This window comes from Rhinoraja longicauda, chromosome 5, assembly GCF_053455715.1.
Source record: "Rhinoraja longicauda isolate Sanriku21f chromosome 5, sRhiLon1.1, whole genome shotgun sequence".
Classification (NCBI taxonomy): Eukaryota; Metazoa; Chordata; class Chondrichthyes; order Rajiformes; family Arhynchobatidae; genus Rhinoraja; species Rhinoraja longicauda.
Window position 1 is genome coordinate 9,881,601 of NC_135957.1, and position 25,385 is coordinate 9,906,985.

The window sequence follows — 25,385 nt, forward strand, 5'->3', positions numbered from 1 at the left end:
GATACGGGCACTTTGGCCCACTGAGCCCGTACCACCCAGCGATCCGCATACACTTGCGCTATCCTACACACTAGGGACAATTTACAATCTTTACCAAAGCCAATTAACTTCCAAACCTGTACGTCTTTGGGATGTAGGAGGAAACTGGAGCAACTGGGGAAAACTCGCATGATCATGGGGAAAACGTATAAACACCATACAGGCAGCACCCGTGGTCAGGATCAAACCCGGGTCTCTGGCGGTGTGAGACAACAACCATACTGCTGTGCCACCGTGCCGTCCTTGTGTTATAAAATCAATGTTCCTTTAAGAGAAGCATTGGAAGTAAATTTTGATTTTAGTATTAGTATAAAATGAGTGACACTAATTAAATTATCAATTTGGTTTATTTCCCATTTTTACTTTCCTTTGGATTCCGTGGAATTGAAAATCAGATGAGATACAACAGTGGGCTGTATTAATTTCAACGTTGTACGCTGTTGTTAAACTTCACCCTCCACCACTGGTAAAATACATGCACATGGATAAGTTCATAAGATCTTGAAAGTTTAGATGTTTTAGTTTAATTCTTCTGCTAAGTGTTCTAGTGTGAAATTTCAGAAGCAGTATTTTTGGCACAGACCTCACTGCACTTACACAGGGCACGTTCAGGGATGCTCACTCTACAAGATTAGGTTGTACTTTGTGGAGCTAATTAGGGCAGGGTGAAATGCATGCTAAGACTTATGAATGGTTTGAGCAGAATTAAATGGATCGCTAACAAATATCTTTAACAGTTGATTAGTATAAGAATTTTACTTGAGGGCATTGGATTAAATTCTGTTTAACTGCGAGAGAAGCGATTTTAGAATTATAACCTATAACAATGTTTAAAAGACATTTGGACAGGTACATGGACAGAAAAGGTTTGGATGGATATGACCCAAACGCAGGTAGGTGGGACTAATGTAAATGGTGCATCTTGGTTGGCAAGGGCAATTTGGGCCGAAGGGGCTGTTTCCATGCAGTTTGACTCGATGTCCTATTGTTAAAAATGATCAATTCAGCAAATTTGTCAAGAGAAAAGCATTGTGGAGAAATAATAGGATGAATACAAAAGATACAGTCTATCAAGCTGATGCCAACTCTTTGAAAGTGCCATTTGATTTGTCTCCATTCCTTATTTACTCCAGTTAAGTAATCATTCAATATCTACTCATAAATTGCTTGGACATTTCTCTCAGGCATCGTATCCCAGATCATAACTTGCACAGCGTCTGCACCTTCTGCTGATTATCTGAACCCAGCAGGTTTTATCTCACGGAAACTACAGCTTGGGTTTTCCATTCAAGCTTTTTATTTCAACTCACGTCGACTAAACTTTGTGCCATCCGAAATTCTGCTTCCCGTGCCCGAGCTTACGATATCGCATTTGCCAATCTACTCTATACATACTTTCAACGCAAGAACGCAACAAAATAATAGCAGGAGTATGCAACCAGGTCTCTCAAGCCTGCCCACTATTCCCGCCTCAATTCCTCTTCTGCGCCAGTTTCTCTAGGCCCTCAATTTTGAGCTTTCAAATTTTTATCTATCTCCACCTTAAATACATTTAGTTATCCAGCCTCCACAAACCTCTGAGGTTGGATGGTACAGTGGCACAGCAGTAGAGTTGCTGCCTTACAGCGCCAGAGACCCGATTTCGATTCTTTCTCCGGGTGCTGTCTGTATGCAGTTTGTACATTCTCCCTGTGACCACGTGGGTTTTCTCCCACATTCCAAAGATGTGCAGGTTTGCAGGTTAATTTCCTTCTGTAAATTGTAAATTGTCCCTAGTGTGTAAGATAGTGCTGGTGTGCGGGGTGATCGTTGGTCGGTGCAGACTTGGTGGGCCAAAGGTCCTATTTCCATGCTGTACCTCTAAAGTCAAAAGTAAAGTTTAATGTCTGAAAAAAGAAATATCTAAGCACCTGTCTCCTTATCTGGAAGCATTGTCTCCTCATTCAAGCCTGTCCCAGCCATGAAAATGTCTCTCCATCTACTGTTTAGGATATTCATAAGTCTGAATAAACTTATCCCTCATTCTTTTAAACTCTGTAGAATGTAGACAAACCATTGAAAACTATCAGGCACTGGGTTGGCCTCGGAATTCAAATTGTATTTCCAATCCCTTCATGTTTTGCTGTATCCGATCTTTGTGATCTCCATTTTTCTGATCATCATTGGCTAAATGTATTCTTTGAATTCTGGCTCTTGATCATCTCCAAACTTAATTGTGCAACTATTGGCCATTATAATTTGAGTAGAGACAAGTTAAATCTAGGACTTTGTTCCAAAACCTCTCCCCATTTCTCCTCCCCCATTTCCTCATTTAATAATAATAATAATGCATTACATTTATATAGCGCTTTTCAAACACTCAAAGACGCTTTACAGGGATTACTAGAACATAGAGAAGAAAATAAATAGATAAATAAGTAAACGAACAGAAAAAGGAGACAGAAGGTGAGGTGACGGTCAGTGGTTGAAGGCAGTGTTGAACAGGTGAGACTTCAGTGATGTTTTGAATGTGGTGAGTGAGGAGGAGTCTCTGACGGTTTGGGGTAGTGAGTTCCAGAGGGTGGGAGCAGCAATGGAGAAAGCCCTGTCCCCCCAGGATCTGAGTTTGGTCCGGATGGGGGGGGGTCAGGAGGTTGGCAGCAGCAGCAGTGCCTGTGGAGGAGGTCAGTCAGGTAGGATGGGGCCAGGTTATGGAGGGCTTTGTAGGTCATGAGGAGGATTTTGTACTGGATTCTCTGGGGGATGGGGAGCCAGTGGAGCTTGTAAAGGACGGGGGTGATATGGTCACGGATCGGGGAGTGGGTGAGTAGACGGGGCAGCGGAGTTTTGAATGTATTGAAGTTTACTGATGATTTTAGAGGGTGAGCCATAGAGGAGGCTGTTGCAGTAGTCCAGACGGGAGGTGATGAAGGCGTGGATGAGGGTTTCTGCAGCTGTGGAGGAGAGGGATGGACGGAGACGGGCGATGTTTTTGAGGTGGAAGAAGGCTGTCTTTGTGATGTGTTTGATGTGTTTGTCGAAGGAGAGGGTTTGATCAAAGATGATTCCAAGATTCCGGATGTGAGGGGAGGTGGATACTGGGAGACCATCAATATTGAGGATGAAGTTTTGGGTGGATTTGGTGAGCGTTTTTGGACCAATGATGATGATTTCAGATTTGTTGCAGTTGAGTTTGAGGAAATTTGATTGAAGCCAAGATTTTATTTCAGTGATGCAGTTTGTCAGTGTAGAGTGTGTGGTGGTGGAGATTGACTTGGTGGAGATGAGTAGCTGGATATCATCGGCGAAGCAGTGGAAGTTGAGACCATGACGGCGGATTAATTGACCAAGGGGGAACAGGTAGAGGATGAAGAGGAGGGGGCCAAGGACTGAGCCTTGGGGGACACCTTGGGGGAGGGGAGCGGTGGGGGATTTACAGTTGTTAATGGAGATGAACTGGTGCCTGTCGGAAAGGTAAGATTTGATCCAGGATAGGGCTGTGCCGGTGATGTTAAAGGAGGTTTCAAGTTGGGTGAGGAGAATGGAGTGATTTATGGTGTCAAAGGCGGCGCTTGCAATGAGTCTCCTTGAACAAGATTTTGTTCAACACCCTCAATACATTAATACAATACAACAATACAATATATCTTTATTGTCATTGTACAGGGGTACAACGAGATTGGGAATGCGACTTCCATCCACTGCTGGATTAGTGTTAATTTTGTCCCGTGGACATTGTTTGTTATCAGCAAGACCATATAAGTAGAAGTGATTTTGTGGTTGTTTTTAAAGCATACTGGGTTACATCATGAGTAGCTGGCATCAAAAATAATAATTTACAGTGTTGTGAACAGCTCAACAGTGACTTGGTTGTTTGGATTCAGACTGGCTTACTGATAGAAGACAGATTGGTGTGGTGGAAGAATAATATTCAGGCTGGAGGTCTGTGACCAGTGGATGTCTGCAAGGATCTCTGCTGGGGCCTCTGTTGTTTGTGATATATATACAGGCTCTCTTGGTTCCAGAGCTTTGCCGTATTATCTGTTTTGCCAGACCAGCAGAAATCACAGACTAGAGTTGAAATACTGCCAGATAAATCGGCCATGGGAACGGGTCTGTTTGCTCCGGCTGAGCTGGAGTTCCAGAGCCCCGGCTACAGGGGGGTAAATTTGACCTGCCAAATGGCGTGGAAGTCCCGATGAGGTAGAGATTGGCCGCCTCACCCGGCCTAAGCGCCACATTTTTAGGGGGAGGAGGGGGGGAAATATCAAGTGTAATTTTGTCCGGATTAAAAGAGGTGCCAGCCCACCAGTCTGACAGTCAGTGATGAACCTGTAATTTTGTCCGGATTAAAGGAGGTGCCAGACCACCAGTAACCGGACAGTCAGTGATGAACCTGTATTTAAATGATGGACATAAACCTAGATGGGTTTGTTTGCAGATAGCACCAAGATGGCTGTGGTTGCGGACTGTGAGGAAGGTTGTCAAAGGAAGCAGCAGGATATAGATCAGCTACTGAAATGGCCAGAGAAATGGCATAGAGTTTAATCTGAGCAATTGTGAGCTGTTGCACTTTGGGAGGTTGAATGTAAGGAAAAACTATAATAAAATATAATAAAACTTATTAGCAAGACCCTTAACAGCATTGATGTAAGGAGGGGTCTTGGGGTCCAAGTCCATAATTCCCTGTAAGTGGCAACACAAGTAGATAGAGGGGTAAAGAAGACATGTGGCATGCATGCCTTCACTGGTGGGGTTATTAAGGGTCAGGAGGTCATGTTACAGGCTTATAGGACTTTGGTTGGGCTGCATTTGGAGTATTGCGTGCAGTTCTGGTCGCCTCATTACAGGAAGGATGTGGAGGCTTTAGAAAGGGTGAAGAGGAGGTTTACCAGAATGATGCCTGGGTTAGGGGGTATACGCCTCAGGCAGAGGTTGGACAAACTTGGATTGTTTCCTCTGGAACATCAGAGGTTGTCGGGAGACTTAATAGAAGTATATAAAATTATGAGAGGCATAGTTAGGGTAGACAATCAGAATGTTTTTCCCAGATGAGAGTATCAAATACTGGAGGACATAGCTTTAAGGTGAAAAGGGAAAAGTTTAAAGGAGATGTGTGAGGTGAGTTTTCTACACTGAGGGTGGTGAATGCCCAGAATGTGCTGCTGGTGATGGTGGTCGAGGCACACGTGATAGTGGCATTTAAGTGGCTTTTGGATATGCAGGGAATAGAGAGATATGTCGGGCTATGCAGGAAATGGAGGCAATCGAGGAAGGATTATAAGCAGGCAAATATATTGGTCTTGGCTTCATGTTCAGCTGTGGCATTGTAGGCCAAAGGGCCTGTTCTTATGCTATATGAGAATGTATATAAATCGTCAATATCTAATGTATACAGCGGCAAAAAATAGTTTGTCAGGTTCAGATGGAAAAGGAGTGCTGTAGTGATGAGCTGCCCTTGCTCTATAAGTCTGCAGAAGTAATTTTCGGTTAAGTTTCTGATTTATTTATATGTTTTCTCAACACAAGACTTTTAGTTTATCATTATTGAACAAAGCGCAGTGTGCTGAAGTAACTCAGATGTTCAGGCTCAAGAAGAGTCCCAGCCCGAATCGTAGCCTGTCCATTCCTTCCGCAGATGCTGCCTGACCTGCTGCGTTACTCCAACATTTTGTGTTTTACTCAAAATTCCAGCATCTGCAGTTCCTTATGTCTCTATTTTGCTGATCCACTGCAAAATCCCCTCAGATTATGCCGACTTTGATGAAGTTCAGCTCCACTCTCTGATGGGAGTTCTGTGAGGCCCTCTCTCACTGCTCCCCCTCTGTGATTTTTCATAAGTCCGTAAGTCATAAGAGCTGAATTCGGCCATTCGGCCCAGCGAGCCTACTCCTCCATTCAATCATGACGGATCTACCTTTGCCTCTCAACCCCATTCTCCCGCCTTCTCCCCATACCTCTGACAACCGTGCCAATCAAGAATTTGTCAATCTCCGCCTTAAAATCTCATTCTCCGCCTCAACCTCCGACTAGACCTCTACAGCCGCCTGTGGCAATGAATTCAACAGATTCACCACCCTCTGGCTAAAGAAATTCCTCCTTATCTTCCTAAAGGTACGTCCTTTTGTTCTGAAGCTGTGCCCTCTTGTCTTAGACTCTCCCACTAGTGTAAACATCCTTTTCACATCCACTCACCGCCCTCTGACTAAATAAATTCTTGCTGCTCTCCGATCAGTCTGAGGAAAGGTCCTGACCCAAAATGTTTCCCTCCACAGATGCTTTCTGACCCGCTGAGTTCCTCCAGCACTTTGTGTTTTACTCAACGTCCTTGTGTCTCTCGCTTATAATTCTTGTCTATTCCAGAATTTAAACCTGACTGTGAGCCAGGATTGGACCGCGGGTCTTCAGAAGCTTATATATAAAAAGGAAGAAGAAATCAGAGCTGCAGATCGCTGCCGAATTCAACTGCAGTTACCTGGAAAACCAGACAAGTTGGTATTTGTACCTATTTAACTGTTCTTGTGTGGACTCCAAAGGCATATTGGAGTTGCCTTACATTTCATGTGTACCTGTTGAAATTGCAACCTTGCTAATGGATCATGAATTCTTTAAAGATTGGACCATAACTTGCATACTTTTCCAAAATGTCCTTTATGATGCATATTTACTTATTGTTCATTGACAACCTTTGACAGTCATACTGTTGCAAATGTACTTTTGTTTGGGTAAGGCTGAAGCTGGTATTTGGTGTTTGCTTTCTGTAAGTGTTAGATAGTGTTGTTAGTATTGTTACTTTTGGATATCAACCTATTCCATAAACTACATTAACTCTGTGTTCTTTGTGATCATCGGGTGGCACAGTGGCGCAGTGGTAGAGCTGCTGCCTTACAGCACCAGAGACATGGGTTTGATCCTCACTATGGGTGCTGGCTGTGCGGAGTTTGCACATTCTTCCCATTACCATGTGGGTTTTCTCTGGATACTCCGGATTCCTCCCACACTCCAAAGACTTCAAATTTGTAGGTTTATTGACTTTGGCAAAAATTGTAAATTGTTCCTTGTGTGTAAGATAGTGCTAGTGTACGTGGTGGGCACGGGTTCGGTGAGCCGAAGGGCCTAGTTTCACGATGTATCTCTAAATTAACTGAACTAAAAAAATCGTGAGTCCTTTGAGGTTTACGGAAGATATAAGCAAAATCTTCAGAAAATAGTTAGGAAAGCCAAATGGGGGACTTTGAAATTACACAAAATGGAGTAACTCAGCGGGACAGGCAGCATCTCTGAAGAGAAGGAATGGGTCATGTTCCGGGTTGAGACCCGTCTTCAGTCTGGATATGTGGTGTTCTGAATGAATATTTCTCGTTGTATTCACCAAAGGAGAAGGATACAGAGTAAGCGGAAGGGTATGCTAATAGTCTGGAACATGCATGCATCTGCAAAGAGGAAGTGGATTTGATGCATATTAAGCTGGTCAAATCCCTGGGCCTGATGAAATCTATCCAGGGATGTTATGGAAAGGAACAGAGGAGATTGCTGAGGCTTTGACAGAGATTTTTGCATCGTCTTTAGCCATGGGTGAGGCATCAAAAGACTGAAGGATTGCTAATGTTGCTCCCATATTCAAGAAGGGCATTGAGGATAAGCCAAGAAACCACAGGTCTGCGAGCCTTACATCAGATGTAGGGAAACTATTGGAAAACATTCTTAGGGTGATAGGATTTAATTTTAGTTCAGCGATAAAGATTTTAAACAGGCTGTTTGGCCCACTGAGTACATGCTGACTGCATACACTAGCCCTATCTTACATACTAGAGAATGCGTGAGGAAACCCAGGTGGTTACAGAGAGAACGTAAAACACTGTACAGTCAGCACACGTAGTCAGGATCAAACCCAGGTCTCTGGCGCTATAAGGCAGTGACTCTACCACTACACTACTGCGCCAACTTTGATGTATGATCTCTTGGAAAGGCAGGAACTGATTAGGGGAAGTGATTTTGTGCATGGAAAATCCTGCATATCTGATTGAACTTTTTGATGAGAATACTAAGACAATTAATGAAGGCAGGGTGAAAGACATAGTGTCCATTGACTTTAGAAGTCTTTTGACAAAGACTGGCACAGTGGTGCAGCGGTAGAGTTGTTGCCTTACAGCCCCAGAGACTCAGGCTCGATCTTGACCTCGGGTGATGCCTGTACGGAGTTTGTACGTTCTCCCTGTGACCGCATGTTTTTTCTGCGGGTGCTCCAGTTTCCTCCCAAATCCCAAAGACATGCAGGTCTGTAGGTTAATTGGCTTCTGTAAATTTTCCGTAGTGTTTAAGATAGTGCTAGCATATGAGGTGATCGCTGGTTGGCGTGGACTTGGTGAGCCAAACGGCCTGGTTTACACAATTTATTTCTGGTCTAAAGATAAGTTGATCTATAAACTTTAGGCACTTGGGACCAAGGTGTGTTTGCAAACTGGATCCAAAGTTGATTTGGTGATAGGAAGCAGAGGGTAGAGGTAGAGGGTTGTTTTTCTGACTGGGTCTGTATCCACTGGTGTACTACATGATGTAGGAAAAACTGCAGTCTCTGGTTTGCACTGAAGAGAGACACAAAATGCGAGAGTTATTCAATGGGTCAGGCACCATTTCTGGAGAAAAAGAATAGGTGATGTTTTGGGTCGAAGCCCTTCTTCAGGGTGGTGTACCACAGGGATTGAGTGCTGAGACCATTGTTGCTTGTCATACATATAAACAACATGGATTAAAATGTCTTTAGTCTGATAAATACATTTGCTTATGACATAAAGTTTGGTGGAGCTGTAGATAAGGAGGATGATTGCCTCAAAATACAGAGGGACATAGATCAGCTGGAAGGTTGGGCGGAACAGCGGCAGATGGAGCTTTATCCCACCAGTGTGATGTAATGCATTAGATGTAATAGAAAGGAACTGGAGATACCGGTTTATCACCAAAGATGGACACAAAGTGCTGGAGTAGCTCAGCGGGTCAGGCAGCATCTCTAGAGAAAAAGTATAGGGTTGTCTAATACTAGCAAGATATATACAATAAACTGCAGGGATCTTGGAAGCATTGATGTATAGAGGAACCTTTAGGGTATAAGTTCACAGCTCCCTGGAAATGTTAACAGAAATGGACAGAGTGGTGAAGAAGGCCTTTAGTTTGCTTTTGGGCAAGTGTGTTGAGTATATTGGTTGGGACATCATACTGCCAATGTACAAGACATTGATTAGGCCACATATGGAACATTGTGTGCAGTTCTGGTCACCACACTACAGGAAGGATGTTGTAGCCCTGGAAGAGATGTTGCCTAGAATGGATGGGGCTGTAGGTACAAGGAGAGATTGGATAGGCTGGCATTGTTTCCAATGGAGCACAGTAGATTGAGGGGTTACAAACTTATGAGAGGTAACATTATGTGGATAGCCACCGTCTTTTTCCAAGGGTAGAAGAGTCTAAAACTAGAGGATATAGGATTAAGGCGAGAGGCGAAAGATTCAAAGGAAATCTGAGAAGCAGGATTTTTTTCACTAAGAGGGTGGAGGGTATATGGAACGAGCTGCCAGAGGTAGTAGGAAAAAACATTCGGACGGTACATGGATAGAAAGGAATAAGAAGGATGGGCTAAATGAGGAAAATAGGATGAGCTAAGATAGACACCTCAGTGGGCGTGGTCATGTGGGGCCGAAGGGCCTGTTTCCGTGCTGTACAACTCTATGATTTTATGACTCCGAAATATGTGAAGTTTACTTTCTGTTTCAATTGTAAGTGAGGAAATCCAACAACATCGAGTGGGAGCTCTGGGGCACAAAACCAGTGAAGGTTTAAATTCCTCAAAGGCGATGTACGTTAATTTTGAAAAATCATTTCATATTCCTGTTATGCTGCATGAGAATGAAAATGCTCTGGCAACATTTTGCAACAACATAAACCGTTTTGTGAAGAAATGTGGGCCAAAGAATTAATAACGCTTAAAGGACTTGAATGTTATCTCATTTCAAAGCCCGACATGTGTTTATTAAGTCTTCACTCCGAACATTTGGCCTCCTTAATAAAAATTTGTTAACATGGCCACCTGGGGAAGCCAAGTGTTTGGAAGCATTTGCCAGCTAAATCATGCATGTTCGGCATGGCAGCTCCCACTGATCATTTAAAGGGGAATGGTCGGACTTCTGCTGATAAGAAAGAAATTGGGAACGTATGTGCTCATGTTGCCAAAAACAAATCAAAACTCCCTAGCTTGCAAGAGTAATATTTAACTCAGTTTTTAAAGAGCTATACCACTTCATGGGGCTCATCTCTGAAGTGCCTAACCAACTGGACATCATACGTAGATGATGTCTAATGCATGTCTTATTGATGTCAATGCTGCTATTTTAAATTACCATATTCAATGATTTTATGTCCACTAATCTTGTCAATTTTCTTGTAATGGAGTTAACTGGTTCACAGTTTTGTATGGCCAAATTTTGTTTTGCAGGTATGGGAAACCTTCTTTCTTCACAGGAGTTTTCAATACTTTCACTCCAGCAAATAAACTCTCCTGGATGAGTAGTTTACAGATGGCCAAACTGGCCCTTGGTAAGCGCACGCAATCCAAAGCGCTCGTAATCCTTAATAATTATGTGGAAGGATACTGCAGGTGCTGGTTTTGTATCGAAAATAGACACAAAATGCTGGAGTAACACACAACGTCAGGCAGCATCTCTAGAGACAGAGTAGGTGATGTTTGGGTTCCAACTCGAAACGTCACCTATCCATATTCTCCAGAGATGCTGTCTGACCCATTACCAGCATTACCCCAGCATTTTGTGTCTTTCTTGCCTTAATAATTAAATTAGTTCCCATTAATCTAGGACAACAAGATGTACAAACACCAAATGCACCAAACATTAAACTCCAAATGCTTTCTCAATGCTGTGATTGTATGTGCTTCAACAACCTCCTTTGGCAGCTCATTCCATATACCCTCTGTAAAAAAAACCTGCATCTCAGATCTCCTTTATAAATTTCACCTCTCGCCTTAAAGCCATGACCATATTTTATATTATTGTTGTATAAGATGTTGATGAGGCCACACTTGGAGCATTGTGTTCAATTTTGGTCACCCTGCTATAGGAAAGATGCCTTTAAGTTGAAAGCCGATTTACAAAGATGTTGCCAGGACTCAAGGGCCTGAGCTATATGGAGACGTTTGGCAGGCTAGGATTTTATTCCTTGGAGCGCAGGAGACTGAAGGGTGATTTGATAAGGCAAATGCTAAGTCTTTTTTCCAGAGAAGGGGAATTAAAAATTAGTGGGCATGGGTTTAAAGTTGAGGAGCAAGATTTAATAGGAAACTGTGCAGCAACTGTTTCACACAGAGGGTGGTGGGTATAGGGAACAAGTTGCCAGAGGAAGTGGTTGAGGCAGGTACAATAACAATTTTTTAAAAACATTTGGACAGATACATAAATAGGCAAGGGTTGGAGGGACAAATGCCAACAAATGGGACTCGTTTAGACATGGCCTCTTTGCCGGCAGTTGGGCCGAATGGCCTGTTTCCATGCTGAATGATTCTAAGACCTCCTCATGCAAAAAAATTGAACAGCTTGAAGTACTTTTTTAAATTATCAAATTTGTAATGTAACATTGTCCTTTGAGTAAGGTCAGGCAACATTAGTGGAGGGATTAGGCAGGTGATGGTTTGAGTTGGGTCCCATCTTCAGACCTACCTATTAACCAATCTGAAGTCAGGCCCCAACCCAAAAAATCACCTGTCCATTCCCTCTCCAGATGCTGCCTGACCTGCTGTGTTCCTCCAACTCTTTGTGTTTTGCACAAGACTACAGCGTCTGCAGTCTCTTGTGTCTGCAGTTAACGCTGACCTTTGATGACCTTCAGTTGCAAATAGTTTTCAGAATGTGGAAAATTATCAACAGCAACCTTTCCATTCCACTCTGTCCCTTTCTCTGTCTCTGAAATAGCTGAGGAAAACCAGCTGGGCTGGTTCTGTGCAGAGGATGACGGGAAAGAAATAAAGCACCAGAAACGTCCCCTTCTTGTCAGATACATGCCTGTCACCATGTCAAAGCTTCAGGAGTTCAAGGTGAGCTGTTAAAGTTCAAGTTTTAACATGTTTATCGGACTTGCGACCTATTTATCTATAAACATTATTCATACATAAATGCTCCCCAATCCAACGGCCAGAGACAACTTCACCTGTGGGAGGGTCTGCCTTCCAAGGATAGGCCTAGTCAGTCACAGTAGGAAAAGCAAGTGCAGATGAAACATTCCCCTCTCCAAGCAGGACGCCGTCAAAGCCGCACCAGCATCTTTCGCAGATGGACGGATACTAACCATAACCATTTAAAAATAAGTAGGAAAGAACTGCAGATGCTGAGGTATACCAAAGATAGACACAAAATGCTGGTGTAACTGGGGTGGCACAGTGGCGCAACGGTAGAGATGCTGCCTTACAGCGCTAGAGATCCAGATTCAATCCTGACTATGGGCGCTGTCTGTATGGAGATTGTATGTTTCCCCTGTGACCACATGGGTTTTATCCAGGTGCTTTGGTTTCCTCCTACACTCCAAAGACGTGCAGGTTTGTTGGTTAATTGGCTTCTATAAATTGTCCCAGTGTGTAGGATTGAAATAGTGTATGGGTGATCGTTGAAAAGAACTCATAAATTATATGTTGTGGGTGTGGGTGAACAAGCAACCTTCATCTTTCAATAGATTTTTACAAACGATGGAGCAAATTGTTTAACACAGCTTGGGCCTAGTTGTGACATTTAAGAGGTTTTTGGATAGGCACATAGATATGAAGGGATGTGGATGACAAGGCCCAATCTTTGGGTATTTTTAAAGCAGACGTTGACAGGTTCTTGATTAGTAAGGGCATCAAAGGTTATGAGGAGAAGGCAGGAGAATGGGGTTGAGAGGGAAATATAGATCAGCCATGATTGAATGGCGGAGTAGATTAGATGGGCTGAATGGCCTATTCTGCTCATATGACTAATGAACTTATCACGCTTTTGGCCATAATGTTTCTTACACACTATGTTGGGCACTGCAGACATGTCGGATGTGGTTGTACATGTCTTAGCACAACAGGGCACAGGGAGAAATCTAAGGACTTAGGGACTCGTCATACAAGTCCAAAGGTAAAATAATGTTGGAGCTTCCACTTGCACGGCATTGGCATGCTGCTGTAAAATATACAGACGTACAATAAAGACAAGATTGACCAGTCAGTTTAATCAGATTTCCGACATTAACCACAAAGCCTGGTGACTTCAACCAATGTCAAATATATATATGTTTGCAAATATGGTGTTTAAGCAGCTTTTGGATAGGCACATGGACGCACTGAATGGGAGGATATGGATCACATGCAGGGAGTAGAGATTAGTTTAATTTGGCATCATGTTTGACATGGACATTGTGAACTGAAAGGCCTGTTCCTATGTTGTACAGTTCTATGTCCTATATATTTTAAAGCTGGTATTTTATTATCCAGGTTGAATGTGCTGTTCATAACCCCGAATGCTGTAATGCATCTGATTCACCAAACTCATTCACCATGGAACATGGGTATTTGTGGGTAAGTCTGCTGCGGATAGGTGAGAATTATTTAAAGTCATATGGAAATATAATATATCCTCATTCTCCTGAGGGTAAGGTTTGGTGTGGAAGTTTCATGCAATGTTTTCTGTGTGTACTCACAAGAGCTTACAAGGGCAGCACGGTGGCGCAGAGGTAGAGTTGCTGCCTTACAGTGCCAGAGACCCGGGTTCAATCTTGACTACGGGTGCTGTCTGTATGGAGTTTGTACGTTCTCCCGTGACTTGCGTGGGTTTTCTCCAGATACTCCACACTCCAAAGACGTACAGGTTTGTAGGTTAATTGGCTTGGTATCATTGTAAATTGTCCTTGGTGTGTGTAGGGATAGCGTTAGTGTGCGGGGATAGCTGGTCGGCGCGGACTCAGTGGACCGAAGGGCCTGTTTCCGCGCTGTATCTCTAAACTAAACTAAACAGCTCAATAGTACCTATCAAGACCCCATTCCAAAGTCTGCCTAAAATGCATCGCCTTGTCACTTTAAATCTGTGTCTTCTGGTTATTGAAGCAGTTTCTCTCTGTAAACCATAAGTAATTTTAAACTGAACACACAAGAAACTACAGATTCTGGAATCGAGCAGAAAACAAAGTGCAGATGTGTTTAAGACTGAGGTGTTCAAAATTACTAAAAGAACTCAGTGGGTCAGGCAATATCCGTGGAAGGAATAGACCGTGGAAGTATTTTGGATCAGGACCCTTCTTCAGACTCAAAGAAGAAGAAAAAGGGTTCCAACCGGAAACCTTGCCTGTCCATTCTTTTCATGACTGTTGCCTAACCCACCGAGTTATTTTAGTAAATTTAAACACCTCAGTGAAATCTCCAGGTCTTGGCTTCCCAGAGAACAAATCTACTTTGTCTTGACAGCCACGGGCCTGTGATTCCGCATCCTGTAAATCATAGATAGACACAAAATGCTGGAGTAAATCAGTGGATCGGGCAGCATCTGTGTCCTGGGCCTCTTCCACTGTCAGAGAAATTCTGCCTGCTCACTCCAAAGCCTTCACACCTCACTTAAAGGTTAGTCCCCAGACTGGACGTGCCATCAGCTGGTGCCAAGCTCCATGGTTCATTGGTACTTTATTGTCACGTGTACCTAATATGATTTCCTTAATTCTTCTTTTGCATACAGTTCAATAACAATCCTGCTGTACATGATCATACTAAGCTAATGTGTTACATTACTAACAGACATTTGTTTTTCTTTAACTCTCTGCTTAAAAACCTCATGATCTCATGTGTTTTATGAACTATTTTGTTAAACCTGTCCTGAAAGATTTCTCTTTTTCTGTCCCTGCTCTGAAACTTGGCGATACAACAGGTACTGATTCTCTTCACCTCCTTATCATCATCTGTCTCTGTACAATTCTCTGCACTGAGTGCATCTGCTTCATGAGGTCTGTTGCAATCACACGCATTGTTGATCACTCTTCCAGGTTCTGTAACGTCTGTAGATTCCTAATTCACATTATAGATATCTGAAATCTGACTCGGTGGTCTGGTTGTTAATTCTGGGAGGGTTGAGTGTTGAGTGAGGATCCCGCTGTATGTTCTTTTAAAAGTTTTGTTTACAGTCACGTGTACCGAGGTACAGTGAAAAGCTTTTTTGTTGCGTGCTAACTAGTCAGCGGAAAGACTATACATAATTACAATCGAGCCATCCACAGTGGACAGATACAGGATAAAGGGAATAACGAATGGTGTAGGATAAAGTCCAGTAACGTCCAATGAGGTAGATGGTAGCTCCGGTCCACTCTCTAGTTGGCGAGAGGACGGCTCAGTTGCCTGATAACAGCGGAGAAGGAACTGTCCCCGAATCTGGAGGTGTGTGTTTACACACTTCTGTACCTCTTGGCTGATGGTTATCCTGATGGTTCTACTCTGGTTATTACAGCTCTCTGTTTTCCATCCTTAAGATAGTATTGTGTCCAAGTTGCTCTTATTCTATGGGCTTCGGTCTTACTAACAGGCTTAAGGTGTGGTGATGTATCAAATGTATTTTGCTAACATCTGCACTGCTTTAATCTACCCTCTCTGTAACTTCATTGAAAAGGAAATCTCCTTCAAGTTTATCAAATACAATTTGTCCTTGAGTGTATTGTCATTGAGGGCAGCACAGTGACACAGCGGTAGAGTTGCTGTCTCACAGCATCAGAGACCCTGGTTCGATCCTGACAACGGGTGCTGTCTGTACGGAGTTTGTACATTCTCCCTGTGTCCGTGTGGGTTTTCACCGGGTGCTCCGGTTTGCTCCCACACTCCAAAGACGTACAGGTTTGCAGGTTAATTGGCTTCTGTACATTGTCCCTGGTGAGTAGGAACGAATTAGTGTATAGGTGACCGCTGGTTGGCGCAGTCTCAGTGGGCTGAAGGGCCTGTTTCCACACTGTATCACTAAAGTCTTAAAAGGTATGTAGGTTAATTGACTGGGTAAATGTAAAAATTGTCCCTAGTGTGTGTAGGATAGTGTTAGTGTGCGGGGATCACTAGGCGGTGCGGACTTGGTGGGCCGAAAAGGCCTGTTTCCGCGCTGTATCTGAAATATGAAGAAAAAAAATTAAATTAAAAAAAATAAAAATAGTAAAGTCTAAAAGTATACCTGTCAAAATGGCCAATATATTTCTCCTAGATTTTTCTTTCTAAAGCCTTCCTCACCATTGTAGCAGCACAGTGGTACGGCTGGTAGAGTCACTGCCTCACAGCTGCAGTGACCCAGGTTCAGTCCTGACCTCTGGTGCTGTCTGTGTGCACTTCGAACGTTCTCCCTGTGACTGCGTGGGTTTCCCCCAGACGCTCCGGTTTCCTCCCACAATCCAAAGATGTGTGCATTGGAAGGCTAATTGGCCTCTGTAAATTGTCTCTGGTGATGGGTTAGAACCCGAGGGGAGGTGATGGAAATGTACGAAGAATAAAAGTGGGATTCACGTACATGGGATCGTGAAGGACAGCACAGATATGGTGGGTCAAAGGGCCTATTTCCGAGACATGACACTCAAGTGACTAGTCAAGTGCGGATATGCAGTCTGTCACCTTCATGGTAGATGCTGGATATAATGCCAGCAAGTTTCCGCACAGTGGCGCTGTGGTAGAGCTGCTCCCTCACAGCGCCAGGAGCCCGAGTTTGATACTGATTACGGGTGCTGTGTGTGCAGAGTTTGTATATTCTCTCTGTGACCGCGTGGGGTACCTCCGAGTGCTCCTACAGGTTTGTAGGTCAATTGGCTTTGGTAAAATTGTAAATCGTCCGTAGTGTGTAGGATAGTGCTAGTGTACGGGGAGATTGCTGGTCCGCATGGTGAGCTGAAGGGCCTGTTTCCGCGCTGTATCTCTAAAGTTTAAAGTAAAGTCTGTAACCGAAAAGCTTTCATTTTCCTTCCTCGTCTATACTAACCTAAAATATAAGGAGGGTTTGAAGACTGTGGCACAACCTCTACAAACTACCAACAAACTTCCCTTGTGGTCTTGGCTGCATCTGATCTGGACCAAATTACATTCAGATTAATGGTGTCAGCTCCAGTACCTCCAGTTCATTATTATCTGATCCAGTATGTCAACAATCTTCTCATTTTACCCCTTAACTTCATCATCTGATTTATTTTTTGATTTGTTTTGATTATACCCTCTTTCTCCCTCCCCTCCGACTCAATCACTTTACAGGAAAATACTAAGTCAGTCTCAAATTAACTCATTGAATTCACCCATTGTTTCATTACAATTTTGCCTGGCAGATTTTTAATCTTTAGCAAACTTTGCAAAATATTGGCCTGCATGACAACCTCAAAGGCTTTTCCCAGTTACAATGCAAAAATATCAATTTATGAACAGTTTTTTAAAAATTCTCTGATATTTGCAGATTATTGATAATATTTTGCCTTACATTGCGCATACATGCAGGAGAACAAGATATTTTATTGGTAACAAAAATTATAAATAAATCAATAGTTTCTATCGACACTTAATTATAAATACATTTAAGTTTTTTACCGAAAATGTAGCTAGGATTTTGGCAATTCCATTAATCTAATGAGAGTAGTTTATGAAAACAGCAATATTTAAAACTTAACTTTGTTGAGTATCTCAAAATGCACTTGAATATCAGGCAACACAGTATTTCAAGTTAGACACAAAATGCTGGAGTAACTCAGCGGAACAGGCAGCATCTCTGGAGAGAAGGAATGGGTGACGTTTCAGGTCGAGACCCTTCTTCAGACATTTCAAGATGCACTTTAATAGAGGACAGCATGGTTCATAGACTGCTGAGTTTTCTATGGAATGAGTAAATCTGCCTTTTCTCCATCTTACATTCTGAACGGAACATTTATTGAGTTTTAGTTGCATTGACTTTGCTTTGGCTTTTGATAAGAGGATTGAAATGTAAAGCCAGAGGGAGGGATATGGGTGGAAGGGGGACAATGAGTTGGTGGAGGGAAAGGGAAAGGGGGCGGGATAGTAGGAGAAATGTGTGGACATCACAGGTTTATCCTGGAATAAAATGCAAGTTTTACAACAGATTGTGAAAGTAACCACATTTCTAGGCAGCCAACTCCCTTGTTTCATTGAGCAGATTGGAAGCTGCACGAATCAAATGGGGCAGATCACCATCGTCGCACTTCACAGCTCCAATCCGAAAGTCATCGAATGCTTCAACGTTGAGTCTCGTATACTGGCGATGGCATATGTGCCACGTGAAGACAAACCCAAAGACGCCGAAGTCTTTCCCGACTCCGAAGCTGCAACTTCAAAAGCCACTGAGAGCCCAACGATCTGTCTTGGAATGGAGGAAGGCAGGTGAGAAAGAAAGTGATTAGATATGAAAACATTCCAGTGTTTAGTATAAAAGGTGCACCGATTCTTACTGGTAACACTTCGTTTCTTACCAAACAGGACAAATACATTTTAAATTAACACATTGCTAAACCTGTAATGACTCCAGATTCGCCCACCGATCGGCAGTCTTTCTATGAAATGCTAATTGTTCGTTATTTAAAAAGATTCACAAATGCTAGGGTAATTCAGTAATCTGTGGTTATTAATATCATCACTATGGCCAATTTTTACTTGCCTGTTCTTGACTGAGATAGAGTCATACAGCGTGAAAACAGGACCTTCAGCCCAACTTTCCCATGCTGGAGAACATGTCCCATCTACACTAGTTCCACCTGCCTGCACATGGCCCATATCCCTCTAAACGTTTACTATCCATGTACTTGTCCAAATGTTTCTTAAACATTGCGATAGTACTTGCCTCAACTACCTCCTCTGGCAGCTCATTCCATATATCCACCACCCTTTGTGTGAAAAAGTTACATAGATGAGAGGAATGAATGCATGCTCCAGTGATGCATGTGGTGCCAGTCCTGTGAATTTAAAAGATGAGTTCACTTGCTGGTGTGTGTGCCATTCGCTGGACAAGCAAACTTTGCTCTTTAATCTGTGGAGGAATTTCTCTCAGCTGTAATAACTTGAAAATCTTCTCACTCAATATACCTCAGGGGAGATGTTGGAATCAGAAGAATTGGCCCCAGGTTATACTTTCACGCCGCTCGACAGATGTCTCACTGAAATTTAGGCAGACATTTAAGAGAAGGGTATCTGACTGCATGACATGGGAAATTTGCGGAACTAGATGATGTTGGGTTGGATTGTGTGTGTGTGTTTTGAAATTTCAGCAACATTACAATCTCCCTATAAAGGTGTATAATGTAAATTGACACAAAATGTTGGAGTTACTCAGTGCGTCAGGCAGATATACCAGTATCTGTAGTTCTCTTGTTATTATGTACAGTGTCCTCCATAATGCTTGGGACAAAGACCCATCATTTATTTATTTACCTCTGTACTCCACAATTTGAGATTTGTAATAGAAAAAATCACATGTGGTTAAAGTGCACATTGTCAGATTTTAATAAAGGCCATTTTTATATATTTTGGTTTCACCATTGCAGAAATTACAGCAGTGTCTATACATAGTCCCCCCATTTCAGGGCACCATAATGTTTGGGACACAGCAATGTCATGTAAATGAAAGTAGTCATGTTTAGTATTTTGTTGCAAATCCTTTGCATGCAATGACTGCTTGAAGTCTGCGATTCATGGACATCACCAGTTGCTGGGTGTCTTCTCTGGTGATGCTCTGCCAGGCCTGTATTGCAGCTATCTTTCGCCTATGCTTGTCTTGGGGGCTCGTCCCCTTCAGTTTTCTCTTCAGCATATAAAAGGCATGCTCAATTGAGTTCAGATCGGGTGATTGGCTTGGCCACACAAGAATTTACCATTTTTTAGCTTTGAAATACCCCTTTGTTGTTTTAGTATGTTTGGGATCATTGTCTTGCTGTAGAATGAACCGCCGGCCAATGAGTTTTGAGGCATTTGTTTGAACTTGAGCAGATAGGATGTGTCTATACACTTCAGAATTCATTATGCTACTACCATCAACAGTTGTATCATTAATGAAGATTAGTGAGCCAGTACCTTCAGCAGCCATACATGCCCAGGCCATAACACCCCCACCACCGTGTTTCCCAGATGAGGTGGTATGCTTTGGATCTTGGGCAGTTCCTTCTCTCCTCCATACTTTGCTCTTGCCATCACTCTGATATGTTAATCTTCATCTCATCTGTCCACAAGACCTTTTTCCAGAACTGTAGTAGCTCTTTTAAGTACTTCTTGGCAAACTGTAACCTGGCCATTCTATTTTTGCAGCTAACCAGTGGTTTGCATCTTGCTCTGTATTTCTGTTCATGAAGTCTTCTGCAGACAGTGGTTTTTGACAAATCCATACCTGACTCCTGAAGAGTGTTTCTGATCTGTCGGACAGGTGTTTGGGGATTTTTCTTTATTATAGAGAGAATTCTTCTGTCATCTGCTGTGGAGGTCTTCCTTGGCCTGCCAGTCCCATTGCAATTAGTAAGCTCACCAGTGCTCTCTTCTTAATGATGTTCCAAACTGTTGATTTTGGTAAGCCTAAGGTTTGGCTGATGTCTAAAGTGCCTGTCCCACTTAGGCGATTTTTTAGTCGACTGCCGGCGACTGTCAAAGTCGTAGCAGATCGCCAAAAGTTTATTTTACCCGACGACAATGACCACGACAATGCCGAGTCAGGTCGAGATTACACCGTCTTCGGAAACATCGCAAAATTCCCACCCTGTCAATGCTTCTCCGGCGTCCTAATTTTCGCTGAAATCACTGACAGGTTGGTAAGTACTTGAGAGTTTTGAAATATGACATCTTGCCCGGGCTACTTGAAAACCAAGCTTCATGGTAACAAGGCATAAACTGGATTGACTTCCAGTTTACTAATAGCAGTATTAAGAAATTTAATTTTAAAAGTGGTCAAATGGATTTTTCTGAAAAGTGTGTGGGCATTCTTTGAAAATGTACGAGAGATGCATATCTGGTTTCTGGGTTGCATATCTGGGTTGGGAGCCTACTTTAAATGTGATCGCTGATGGCCATAAACATTGCGAAAATTCCCACGCTTACCTGACCGTCAAACTGTCGCCTCCAATCTACCTGTCAAATGTCCTGACGGTAAATAAATTGGTTAAACACAAGTATTTTATGGTATCTTGAAATGACTTTACTTATTTTAATATTATGTGCTTCTAAATGCATTTAAGAGAACCTAGCAAACCTGGGGACAGCATGCGACAGCGCCCGCAATAAGCAATGATACCTGGCGACAAGCCAGCTGTCAGCGAGAAATTTCACTCCGGTTGATTGCTCAGCGACGCGCTGAGATCCACAATGATTCTTGGAAGACTGCTCACGATCATGCCCGCGACACCCCGGCGAACTGTCGGCGACAGCCTAGTCACCTTAAAATCGCCTAAAGTGGGACAGGCCCTTAACAGATTTATTCTTGTTTCTCAGTCTCATAATGGCTTCTTTGACTTTCATTGGCACAACTTTGGTCCTCATGTTGATAAACAGCAATAAAAGTTTCCAAATGTGATGGAAAGACTGGAGGAAAGTCTAGGTGCTGAGAGCTCCCTTATACCTGCATTAAGGAGGCATTTAAACACACCTGAGTAATTACAAACACCTGTGAAGCCATGTGTCCCAAACATTATGGTGCCCTGAAATGGGGGACTATGTATAAACACAGCTGTAATTTCTACATGGTGAAACCAAAATGTATAAAAATACCCTTTAATAAAATCCGACAATGTGCACTTTAACCACATGTGATTTTTTTAAATTGCAAATCTCAAATTGTGGAGTACAGAGGCAAATAAATAAATGATGGGTCTTTGTCCCAAACATTATGGAGGGCACTGTAATCAGTTTAGTTTCATTTAGTCTAGAGGTACAATGTGGAAGCAGGCCCTTTGGCCCATCGAGTCCACACGACCAACAATCCCCCGTACACTAGTTCCATCCTACAGACTAGGGATAATTTTACAGAAGCCAATTAACCGGCAAACTTGCACATCTTTTGGAATGTGGGAGAAAACCGCAGCACCTGGAGAAATCCCACACGGTCACAAGAAGAATGTACAAACTCTGTACAGACAGCACCCGTAGTTAGGATTGAACCCGGATCTCTGACGCTGTAAGGCAGCAACTCTACCGCTGCGCCACTGTGCGAGATTTGTGTTCCTTTAGTACAGAAATGCGGCTGCATTGAAACCCTTTCATCCTGATACTTTGAGATTAAACCATTCTCAGCCAACATAACTGAGAAATCCAAATAATGGTACAAGAAGCTCTTGCACAAACTGGCTTTGAACACGACAGCCATGTTTTGACTGGATGCCTCCCATCTCATCAGAAGATCTTTGGCAAAGCTTCATCTCAAGATGTGAGGCTTTGAATGTCAGGATGACATAAACTCTCTTTCATAGTTTCACATTTTCTAATCAAAGGCTTTTTTTTCTACTTTTGTTGAGTATTTTTTGTTTACCCACTTAGTGGCATAAAGTTTTATTGATTTCATGTAGCACAGTCCTCAAAAACAAAGCCTGTTTTCATCTTGTGCTGTGAAGTATTGAAAAATTACAAGCTAAAAGACAACACAGAAATGTAATCTTTTATTTTAACGATTGAATAGAGTCATAGAATTATACATTGTGGAAACAGGCCCTTCGGCCCATCTTGCTCACACTGACCAATATGCCCCATCTACACTAGTCCCACCTGCGTGCGTTTGATCCATATTCCTCTCTCCTAGATGCTGCCTGACCTGCTGAGTTACGCTAGCATTTTGTGATAAGGTTCCTCTGTAAGTGAGTAGCACGACCTCTTTCCAACGCTCTCTTCCTCAGGCAGCCAAAGCCTATGACGGCACACCAAAGGCGAAATGCATTTTAAAATGGATGTTTCCTCTGTTGTGGCTCCTGATATATATAAAGTGGTTTGTGTTTTTGAGGGAATTGTCATGTCCCATTATAGCCAGGGAGTGGTGTTTTAGTGAAGAATATTATCTTTAGGATGTTACAAGAAGAGCAAACTATCAATCATCTCACGTGTCACACTTGGATAACTGGCTCAAACATCAGCCAGACCAAAGCAGCTCACAACTGAGCAGACACCAATGATGTTGCCGGTTAACAAAGCATCTTTGAATGAGATACAATGGAAACAGGGTAAAGAGCTATGCATGTTATTCTGATTTGTTTTGACCTTGTATTCACTGAGCTTTGGATTTACAAGAAGGGGCACATTCTCTTTAGCAGCAGTAATTAGCCTCCAGTTGAACGCAAGATTTTGCTGTTCACAGCATTTCATGCATTTGACCTTGAAGATACCAGGTTTAGAAATGTCCTTCCCCTTCAGCAGCCCACTATTCAATTCAGGCATTTCCTACATGCTGTGAGAACAGATCCTCAGATTGTAAATAATCACCTTTCATTATTACCTAACACAAGAGTAAAATATCAACACATATCGAGAACCGGCTGGCATAGGTTTAAGGTGAGGCGGGAAAGATTTAATAGGAACCCGAGGGGTAACTTTTTCACGTAAAGGGTGATGGGTGTATGGAACGAGCTGCCGGAGGAGGTAGTTGATGCGGCGCGTTTAAGAAACATTTAGACAGGCACGTGGAAAGGAAAGGTTTGGAGGGATATGGGCCAAACGCAGGCAGGTGGGACTAGTGTAGATGGGACATGTTGGCCGGTGTGGGCAAGTTGGGCAGAAGGGCCTGTTTCCACGCTGGAAGATTCTAAGACAAGGAGCTGCAGATGTTGAAATCTTGCATTGAACACAAAGAGCTGGGAGTAACTCAGCAGGTCAGGGAGCATCTCTGGAGGACAGTGATAGGTGACGTTTCTGGTCAGGACCTTTCTTCAGACTGCTTTCAGATCATGACGATAAAATAACGCACTCAGATCTGCCATAAATAGTCCCATAGGCAAAGTGCCAGTGAGCGGTTCCTGTGCCAAGCTGTTTAACAGCATTTTAAGGATGTAACACAGGACAGGGAACCATTGTTCAACTGAGCCGATGGCACATTCAGCTACAGTCTGGTGAAAAGTTACCAACTAACACAGTTCACGTAAAGTTATTGAGCCTTTTAAATAGCTGGTTACCATAATGGAGGAGAGTTCATCACTCTTTGTGGGTTCATCATTCATCACTTTGTGGGTTCATAATTCATCACTCTTTGTGGGTTCAGGCAGTCAAGAACAGAGCAGTTGCCATACCAGGTTAAGATGGATCCCGTCAGAATACTTTATGTGGCGCAAAAGAATCAGAATACTTCTTAAACACTGTGATTATACCTCCCTTTTCTGCCAGCTTGTTGCCTATACCCACCACCCTCTGTGTGAAAATATTGTACCTCCTTAAAATCTCTCCCTTCTCACCTGAAACCTGTGCCTTCAGATCCAATCCCTCCCAACCTATGTCCAAGATACCTCACGAGCCCTTTGTCTCTTTAATGTCTTCCGTTTTCCAGGGCCTTGGTCCCTCATCTTCACTTTGGACGTTCAGTAACTCTACACCTCCATCCCCCACCAAGAAGGCCTTAAAGCCTTCCATTTCTTCCTTGACTGTAGATCCAGCCAATTTCCCTTTGCTAACACTCTCCTCCGCCTAGCGGAGTCGGTCCTTGCAACAACTTCTTCAACTCCTCCTACTTCCTCCAAATCAAAGGCGTAGCCATGCGCACTCGCATGGGCCCCGGCTAGGCCTGCCTCTTTATAGGGTACGTCGCATAATCCCAGTTCCAGGCATACACTGGCCCTATCTCCGAGCTCTATCTCAGCTGGAGTAACTTAGCAGGTCAAACAGCATCTCTGGAGAAAAGGAATAGGGGACATTTACAGTCAAACACTGTTTCAGACTTTTCCCTGACTCGAAGTCTGAATAAGGATCTCGACTGAAAACTTTTCTCCAGAGCTGCTGTTCTGCTGTGCTACACTTCTTCCCATCCTGTTTCCTGCAAAAACTCTATCACTTACTCCCAATTCGGTCTACGCCGTATCTGCGCCCAAGATGAGGTGTTGCATACCAGGACATCCGAGATGTATTCATTCTTTAGGGAAGGGGGGTTCCCCACTTCCATCATAAATGAGGCCCTCACATGTGCTTGTCGGTACCCCGCAGCTCCCCTCTTGTTCCCCCTCCCCCTAGTCGCAACAGAGACAGAGTCCCCCTAGTCCTCACCTTTAACCCCATCAGCCGTCACATATGACACTTAATCCTCCGATAATTTCACCACCTACAACGGGATCCCAACACTAGTTGCATCTTCCCATCTCCACCCCTTTCCGCTTTCCACAGACACTGTTCTCTCCACAACTCCCTGGTTAAC

At 43.1% G+C, this 25,385-nt stretch overlaps 1 protein-coding gene across 1 annotated transcript in view; it reads left to right on the forward strand.

The window, feature by feature from the left end:
• arhgef10 (Rho guanine nucleotide exchange factor (GEF) 10) overlaps window positions 1-25,385 on the forward strand; it is a 242,475-nt gene that overhangs the window by 166,628 nt on the left and 50,462 nt on the right. Inside the window, exons 20-25 of the mRNA XM_078399996.1 lie at window positions 6,382-6,509; window positions 9,794-9,868; window positions 10,505-10,605; window positions 11,991-12,112; window positions 13,529-13,612; window positions 18,192-18,415. Of these exons, the coding sequence (XP_078256122.1) occupies window positions 6,382-6,509; window positions 9,794-9,868; window positions 10,505-10,605; window positions 11,991-12,112; window positions 13,529-13,612; window positions 18,192-18,415 (734 nt within the window). The remainder of the gene's footprint in view (window positions 1-6,381; window positions 6,510-9,793; window positions 9,869-10,504; window positions 10,606-11,990; window positions 12,113-13,528; window positions 13,613-18,191; window positions 18,416-25,385) is intronic.